Consider the following 9,436-nt stretch of genomic DNA (forward strand, 5'->3'; position numbering starts at 1 on the left):
ACCCTGAGAATGCCTTCTCTTCCTGCCCCCTGCACCTAGCACGAGATAGGCACATAGGCACACCTCGCTGGAGGCTCTTGATACTGAGGTGATTGATGAACTTGACTCACAGGAGGCATCTTCAGAAAGTGTCTTTGATGATGAAAAGCAGTGATGGGGTGTAGGGGAGAATTCTGGGGTTTGTGCTAAGTATGTTCTCTAGGTCTCTCACCTCTGGCCCCAAGAGCTGCTTTAATATTGAAATGTCCCCAAGAAGTGATTAGTTGTCTGAAAACGGAGAAGGGCCCAGGCGAGGCCCCTGATGCAGTAGTTTCAGGAGCATTCTGCTCATCTTCTTTCGGCTCAATGACTCCATCTGATCCCTCTGTGTCCTTGATTGCTTCATTAATGTGCAGATTTTCCTTTAGGATATCAACTTACAAGTGAAGTGACCCAACGATATTTATTACAGTGACCTTATGAAGATGGGAGGAGTTCTGGTTAACTCAACCCTTATGGGAGAAACATTCTACATACTTATCGGTAAGTTTTTAAAGCCTTTCCATTTGCAGTTTTTAGATTAATAAAACAACAAAAATTAAAACAGCTCATTCATGCCTACAATGGGAAGAGCAGATTGTCAAATGGGATAACTTTTCTGGGTCTTATAGAGTATGGTAATGTGCAGAGAGGACCAAGGTGGTCGAGAGCAATTCCAGGGCTTAGAAGTTCCTGTCTAAGGCCATGGAAACCACCAGATGGTATCACATCAAACAGGTGTGGTCTTATCCCTCACACACTCCAGCTTATCATTGAATTTGAAATGAAAATAAACAATATACCATTATGTAATAAGAAGGTTAATTTCTAAGAGTTCTCCTACTGACCTTACATTCTTTTTGGGGAGGGGGTACCAGGGATTGAACTCAGGGGCACTTGACCACTGAGCCACATCCCCAGCTGTATTTTATTTAGAGCAACTTACTAAATTGCTGAGGCTGGCTTTGAACTCGTGATCCTCCTGCCTCAGCCTCTCAAGCTGCTGGGATTACAGGTTTGTGCCACAGAACCTTCACCTTTCCAGCCATGAAAGAGTTGCCTTATTTTTAACCTTTCAAAGCAGTTGCAGGCTGGTCAAGGTGGGGTCTGGAATCCCTGTTTCACCTCTGCATATTCAGATAAGGCAAGAAGAATGATACAGAGTCATTTCCAGAAGTTCTTAAGTCCCTGTTCATCTAACTGCTGACATGCCCCTGATGCCCAGTAGAATTTAATTGGTGTTCAGAAATCAGTAATGGACAGAAAACATGTGACCATGTGTTAAAGTGCCAGCCAAAGAACACAAGGCTTATGTTTCCAGCTCTGCTACCAACTGGCGGTATTATTCTGGGCAAGCTACTTCATAGCTTACAGCTCCATTGCCTATCTTTCAATGAATTATTGAGGTAGATGCAAAAAATTTCCAAGTGATGTTCACAGATATCAGAGAGGCCTGGGGATGGCTTTGGAATTGAAGAAATTAATTTAGTTTTGGAGCTAAAGAATTTTGTCTACAAGGGGGAATGAATTCGTAGCTTTTACTAAATTCTTAAGGCCACTGGAGGCTAGGGGCAATCTTCAACCAAGGAAAGATTCAGAGTTGTCAGCAGGGTGTTCTGTGGTCCTTGGCAGGACAGAGCCTAAGTTGACAGTAGTTAATATCACTAATCTCCCTAGGACTTTCAAGTTTTTGAATGCAGGGGAGATTTTCAGCATTAGATCACTCTCAGTTTAATGCTCAGCTTTCAATAGGTGCTTCAGATATGTTGCTGGATGAGTGGACAAAGGCACAGCTGCAGATTCTGCCCATTACCATAAATATTGGGTCTTTTTCCCCAGTGCAGTTTACATTGCTTTGTGTTTTAATAACTGAAATATGCTTTTAAAAATCAGAGGCTAGCCCATCCATCCCTTTACATTAATAAAGGCCAAACATTTCCTGAAGAGTCCTATCACTATAGGTGTGTCATTGCACCTGAAGCAAATGTTGTGGGGACTTTTTCCTTAGAGGCACTGACTGTGTGATGGCCTTGGTCTAGCTCTTGCAGTCCTGTTTTCTTATTTAAAACCTCTTAGGTTGATTCAGGGACCTGCTGCAGGCTGAGGTTGGGTTCCTCTGAAGTCACCACCCCTCCCCCAGAGGATGGGAGCAGTAAGCACAGAGGAGCACATTCAAACACCACACCTAGGAACTTGTTCCTTTCCAACAGCAGAGCCTCAGCCCCGGAGGCTTCCGAGGATAAAATACTAGTTGTGTTCTAGGGATGTCTCATGGCAAAGATTTGAAATCTGTGAATCCAGAGTTTACGCCTTAAGCCCTGAATAAAATTCTCTCTCTTCAAGCATGTATTCTCTCTATTCAAGTAGGAAAATAAATGGATACTTCATTTTGGGCTGGATACAGAACACAATTCCTAGTTAGACCACATGAGAGTCATTATTTCAGAAATAACACTAAGTTCTGCTGCAATAATAGCTTCTGCTTAATTAAATTTAGTAAGATGTGGGTTTTTCCCCCAACTTCTTCTTTCTATTGAAGTTGAGATGGTCCTCAGTTATATAGGAAGGATAAAAAGGAGATGGTCTCAGAGATATATCAGTATCTAAGTAGCCAGAGACCGTAGATATGAAATGACAATAAGAAAGTGAAACAATTTTTATGGGGATGGGATGCAGCTCCATGGTAGGGCATTTGCCTGACGTGGGACAAAGCCCTGGGGTGGATCCCCAGCACTGCAGTAACAACCACAAAACAATCACTAACTTTTTCCAGGTGGTGGAGAGGAATGTGTGATACCATCAAGATGTTGAACTGCTCATTTTATCAATTATTTGTTTATTTTTGCCCAGGCTGTGGATTCAATGTAACCAAAAATAATCCTACCATCTGCATCAATGATCTTGTCACAGAATACAATAAGCAATACAATGCAGCATTAAAGCCCCTGCGAGCGGATTACCTTATCGCCAGGGTGGTGACGGTGCTGGAGACACTGATCCACACGTTCCAGGACAAAGGGCCCAATGGTGTTCTTCCCCTTTATTACAAATACTGGATACACAGGTCAGTGCTCATTTGTCTCCATTCTTTTAAAATTCCTTGGTTAAAATAGTGTCTTAAAACAAGGCCATGGATCCTGGTCTGAGTAATTAGTTTTCACTTTCATGATGGAGAATCCCAGTGGGCACCACCACTGTGACCAAGTTTCAGTGTTGCCAGGAGTGGCAACACAGGCATCTCATACCTCCCGGTAGGATGTGAGAGGAGGACACAATGTTGAAAATGTTTAAAATCAGTTTATTATGTTCTGAGAGAAAATGATCAAATACATCTAAGTGGTGGAATGTTCTAGAACAGTGGTTCTCAAAGTGAGATCTCCAGGAAACAGGGGCAGCCTCATCTGGCAACTTGTTAGAAAGGCAAATTCGCAGCCAGGACCTACTAAATCCTGGCTGCACACTGTGTGCGGATGGATGCTCCAGGGACTCTCCTACAGCTAAGCTTTGAGAACCTTTGAGGTGTAATGACCAGCCTCCACCCTTGGGAAGGCAGTGTCTTCAAACTGGCAAACAAAGAGAAAGCCGAGATGTGCTGGAGATTAAAGAAGACTAAAGAGGTGTGATAGGTAAACGTGTTGTGTTTAGAGGATAGCCATTGAACATGGGGAAATCTGAACAAAGACTAGCTACACATATATGAGATAGCATGTATGTAATATGTACAATGTACATTAGATATCACTAGTGTATCAAGACCAGATTTCTCAAGGGTGACAGTGGTGTTATATGGTTTTATAGGAGATTGTTCTTCTTCACAGGAGATATATGTTAAAGTATTTAAGCATGAAGTATCATGATGCCTGAAACTTATTTTCAATGATGCAGAAAAAATAAATGTGTTTGTGTGTGTGAGAAGAGAGAAAGCAAATACAGAAAATTTTATTATTTGGTATGAATATAAATGAAGGGAGATGAGGTTTGTTGGACTATTCTTTCAATTTTTTTATAGGTTTGGAATTCCTCAAAATAAAAATTTGAGGGGCTACAGATGAAACTCAGTGGTAAAGAGCTTACCCAGCATATAAGGTCCCCAGCACCATTAAAAATAAATTAGTAAATAAATAAGTAAATAAAAATTTTAATGATACAAAATTAAAATTAAGGTATGAGGGAATTCTCCATTCTGAAAACAATTAACAAGGATGTAATAAACAGGTACATCTGGAAAATATTCAAAGAAAGCAAGATCAGAATTCATTTATCTTGTAATTGATGTTGTTCAGCTTTATTTTGTAAGACCAGGCTTTTATTTTGACTCAGCCTTCCTGCTCCAAGTCTCAACCCAACAACCCAGAGAAGTGGCACTGTTGCCTTTGAGGGGTGGAGGGGGTGAGGGAGTCAGCAGGGTGATCAGAATTGGGAGTGTCAGTGGCTTAAGAGAGTCCAACCCACCAACCACCCTGTCGTTTGAGTAGTAGTTAACCAGTCACCTGGGACCCCACCTTTGCATAATGGGATAATCACTCTGCTACTTCTCCGCAGCCAGCCTGACCTGCTGTGCTTCCTTTTCAGCGGTCAACAAGTTCGCCTGGGAAGTGCCGAGGGGCCGAAGGTGTCCATAGTGGGCCTCCATGACTCTGGGTTCCTGCAGGTTCATCAGGAGGGCGGTGAGATGGTGACTGTGCACCCAGACGGCAACACCTTCGACATGCTGTGGAACCTCATCCTGCCCAAGCGGCAGTAGAGCAGGAGCCTGTTGGCGCGTGTCTGCAGACTGCAGGGCCTGGCAGAGACACACAGGTGCTCTGCGGGTTTCGCTGCCGCCTTTCCTCACCAGGGGAGCTGGAAGACTAATGTAGAGTTCTAGGTGGATTTTTTTTCTCCCTCCAAGTCATTTCATAATTCATTATTTTTTTCTATATTTCTGGGCTTTTCTGGTTATTTTGTGGTTGTTATTTTATCAGGTATTTGATGGTGCTTCTAGATAGAGGGTTGACAGGTGGAAGATTCAGTGTAGGTAAAGCCCCTCGACAGGTGTGAAATCACTCTCCCCTTTGGGCTTGAATTTGTGTTTATTGGGGGGAAATGTTATGTGGAAACAGCAAAGGACTAAGTCAGATACTCTCCCAGGAGAGGAGACCTTTACCACCAGGCTATTAAGAAGCAAATCAAGGGCTGGGGCTGGGGCTCAGGTGTGGAGCACCTAGCACTTAGGAAGGCATTAGGTTTGATTCTCAGCACCACATAGGAATAAATAAATAAATAAAGGTATGGTGTCCATATGTAACATACATACACACACACACACACATATACACATTCACACATACATACACATATACACATATATATATACTATAGATTTAAAAAAAAAAGGCAAATCAAAACATGGCAGCCCGGGCCAGCAGAGGGTTAGAGGTATCTGATCACTGTTCCTGAGCATCCAGGGAGAGATTTTTCCACCAGAACAGACAGTGGCACTTAATTATTTCACATTTGTGTTTGTGAAGAAAAGAGAAGGCAGGCTTCCAAGAGTTGCTCTCCGCTGTGGTGGCCCCGTAACCATGTCTACAGGCTTAGAGAGGCATCCAACTGGCGTGGTCGCAGTGACTTGTAGAGGAAATTAGTCAAGTACTTTGACATTATTTTATGTGCTCTCCTTCCCAAGTTCAAGTTTACTGCATATTCTGAAGAGATTTGATCAAGTTCAAGATCTTTTAAGCATCGGTGGGGCACTGCTTAGAGGCAGGAGTAGATGCTTGGGCTCCAACAGCTGGAGATAAAGGTTCAGTCTCACATTCAGGGAGGATTTTTGAAGCTTTTAAACCAATTTCAGGCTCATTTCAAAATGTGTAGCATTCCTACAAGACTCAGTACACAGAGGATCCAATCCATGACATTGCGTTTGTAAGGTGTTTTGCCCCCCATTTCCTTATGTTGCCAAGAGAGAAAATGATGTTGATACTGAGTGCCATCAGTTCAGAGAGAGAGAGAGAGGGAGGGAGGGAGTGTGTGTGTGTGTGTGTGTGTGTGTGTCTCTCTCTCCATGTGTGCGTGTGTGTGTGTGTGTGTGTGTGTATGTGTGTGTGGCTTTAAAAGAAAACATTCAAAATCCAAGTGCTAAAAGTCTCCATGGAAGAACAAAGGGAAGGAAGCCTTTGTACCTTGGCCATTTCCAGATGTACCCACACTTTTTCCACACAACTCCTATCTCTGTTGAGCATATGAATCACACCCATTACTTTTCAGCTTTAAAGAGCCAATTTTTGTCCCAATTGAAGCTAGTGGAAAGAAAACTTGATGGAGCCCTCAGCTTTGAACAAAATCCCCTCATTGTAAACTAGCACCGTCTTTATCCAGGTCTTACGTAGTCAGACACAGACAGCCCCATAGGAGGAAAAAAATAACATGTTTCATTAAGTACACCAATCCAATATGTGTCTTTTGGAAATGTAACTTTTTTTAAAAAAAGAACTTCAAAAGTAATTTTTGCAAATAAGGCTCTGATTAGAATTATTTTTCTTTAAAAAAAATCACTTTCTCTTAAATGCCCAGGTCTTCTTTTGGAATTAGTGATGAGTTAAAATAAAAGTCACACCGCCCCAAAATTGGAAAATGGACTCACCCTTGAGAGGGAGTCTGCAGAATATCATCAAGGACAAAGATCTCCAGCTAACGTTGCAAGTTTCATTTCTTAAACTTTGTAATATAAGGCCAGTCATCCCTCAGAGCTGGCATTTTGAATTTTGAATTTCTTTAGGGAATTATTTAATTAAAAACATGCTATGTTTTGTTTTAAGCTGAAGGCCTATTCTGGACAGTTCTGCTTTGGGAAAAAAATGTTATTATTTAATTTCCTTTCTGTAAATTAAAACTAATGAAGTGTGGCCATGTCAAAGCAGCCGGAGATGTTGTGGGTGCAATGCTTGGCCTTAGTAGTTGAGCTTTTTAAGGGTACTCTTGCTCATCAGGACATCGAGTTGTCTTGAGGGAGACAAAATAGACATGAAGCAGATGCTGTGTTTTCCATAAACCTGGTTTTGCCTCACACAAACCAAAGACTTGGAATTTCTGCCATATGTAGAGAATGAAGGTGCAAAGTAGAGCTGGGGAAGTCTGCCAGAGGCTACCCACACTCTACAACTGGGGGATTTCTGTGCTCAGCGATCTGGCATCTCAAGGAGCTTTAAAGTCTTTATGGAAACTTTGTGTTTCCTCATAACTTTTCACTCGTAGCCACTAAACTGTAGATCACTAGATTGTCCCCCAGTTTCATTGAGTGTCTCCCAGGTTTTGTTAAAAGGTGAGGTATCCCCCCTCTGGACTGGTGAGGAAATGCTCCAGAACAGGACACAGTGGGAAGGGGCTTTCATATGGCCCCCTGAAGCAAGGTGAGTATCCTGCAGGGACGTAAAGGAAGGAGGAAGGATTTGGGTCTGGTGGATCATGCCATAGAACATTGGCATGACCTGACACAGGAGCAAATAGCCTGCCTATCCAGCCTCGGTGAGGGGTAGATGCACAGGTCTGTGAAAGCCAAGGGGCTGCAGCCTCTGGTGGCCCCTGACCCCCAAATATACTGTATGATGGCCTCTCACTCTAGTGTCTGCGAGCGACCAGCCTCACAGAGTGTAAAGGGGATTCCAGAGGGGGCCAAGAGGCCAGGGGGCTTCCCTTCTCTCCATCTGCTGGCTCTCCCAGACAGGAATGGCAGAATCCTTATTTCCAGGTCATTACTATGCATCTTTAAAATAAAAGGAAATGTAAACCTTTGCTTTTTTTTTAGCTTCTCAAAGAATCATCTGTGAAAAGAATCACTTTAAACCAATGCCTATAAAAAGCGAGTCTACCAAAATAAACTTTATGTACTTTCTCTATGTTTTGAGTTTGTTCATATTTCTACTACACATTTAATTTTTTAAAATAGGCACTTGTTTTAGTTACAGTATTTTATGTTTATATTTAAAGAATTTTTTACAAAAATAAATTAAATGTTTTACGTAATAAGGAATATGGATATATTTCTAAATATTAAGAAGCTTGATGTGTTTTTGTTTTTATGTATTTTTGACAAAAGAGCAATCTTGTTATTCCAAAGAAAAAAAATTAGCAAAGGTTAAAAGAAAAAAACAAAACAACAACAAAGCTTTAGTGGCGATGAGAAAGAAATCTAACAACTTCTAGATTCTGTTCTTTTAGGGCTTCTCTTTTGTGAAAACTGTTCAATTTTTGTCAAAAGCTTTCCCCCCAAGATTTTAATCTTACATAGCATATACCTAAGCTCAGGAACACATTGACCCATGCATTTTAAATAACCAACAGACTATGATTCACCAAAATTTTAAGCTACTGTAATTTTATGGCATTTATTTGAAAATGTTCTTTGGCTTCCATCTTATCAGAAGTAGCCCCCACAGTCTACTCCAATGTACAGTTCCAATAAATTACAACCTGGGTGAATTTTATGTATGGACCATTGGAAATCCCTCCTTAGGTGGGAGAGAGGGGGGCATGGCTGACAGGACTTTTAAAGGGATGAAAGGGTGGGGGTGGGGGCAATAGGGGCTCTTACAGATTTCCTCAGGGCCCTTCATACCCGCTCACATCCCTGCAGAGGTATGAATGGAATGGCTTTTCTAGAAAAGGGCTTCCAAGAATATAAAGAAATTCCTTTCCCTGGGAGGCCCCTTGGAGGGCCAAGCCAGTCCTGAATTGGGTTTATGTCTCAAATCCATTTGATCTGGTATTTTTGTAAACATGGTACATGTAAGGGCCCAGTACGATTTTTCTTCTTTTTTTGTCAAAGGGAGGGATATTTATTAAAATGCTTCCTCTTCCCCTGCTAGAGCCTCACAGAAGTCGGGGAACCGCGATGGCTTCAGTGTGCAGACTCTTGAAGATGGAGGGAACAATATTAGGTTGCCGTAGTAACTGCTTGCCAACTTTGCATTGAGCCCTAGGCCGTCTTAAAAGGGGCTTTGAGAGGAATCCTCCTTCCCGTTCTAGGCTGTGAAAATTCTGATATTTGTTCAGATGAGGAATTTTCCACGAGCACACATTTTATCTTTAAGTACACACTCTTGGTTAAGTCTATTGACACTGTCATTTGTAAATCTATAACAGGGCCATTTTCCTCAGCGGTAACCTTTGCTATTAACCTGCTCCAGAAGGCTTCCTGATTTGTGTGTACTAAATATAGCCCCAAGGCTAATAACCAGGTAGATGTTAAAACATTTGTGGTACTTTATTGAAAAATGTTGGTGATGTCTCCCATTAATTAAACCTATACCTTGCAAGAATCATGGTTTAATTATGAGACTTGCGACCATAAAAAAGAATACCCTTGGTTTCTTTTATGTGTGTACACAGTCCATCAGAGCATCTAGTGAGGTGTAGCTCAGTGCAGGAGAGAGGTGTG

General features: G+C 41.8%; 1 protein-coding gene across 1 annotated transcript; it reads left to right on the top strand.

Moving 5' to 3' along the window:
• The first annotated feature begins 428 nt into the window (after nucleotides 1-428).
• Nucleotides 429-7,895, top strand: LOC144372895 (biotin--protein ligase-like). Its single transcript, XM_078036118.1, has 3 exons — nucleotides 429-522; nucleotides 2,869-3,082; nucleotides 4,591-7,895. Exons 1-3 carry the CDS (start codon nucleotides 459-461, stop codon nucleotides 4,760-4,762), a joined length of 450 nt encoding a protein of 149 aa, XP_077892244.1. The 5' UTR covers nucleotides 429-458; the 3' UTR covers nucleotides 4,763-7,895.
• The last annotated feature ends 1,541 nt before the right edge of the window (nucleotides 7,896-9,436 follow it).

The sequence above is a fragment of the Ictidomys tridecemlineatus genome, unplaced genomic scaffold, assembly GCF_052094955.1.
Source record: "Ictidomys tridecemlineatus isolate mIctTri1 unplaced genomic scaffold, mIctTri1.hap1 Scaffold_186, whole genome shotgun sequence".
Taxonomy (NCBI): domain Eukaryota; kingdom Metazoa; phylum Chordata; class Mammalia; order Rodentia; family Sciuridae; genus Ictidomys; species Ictidomys tridecemlineatus.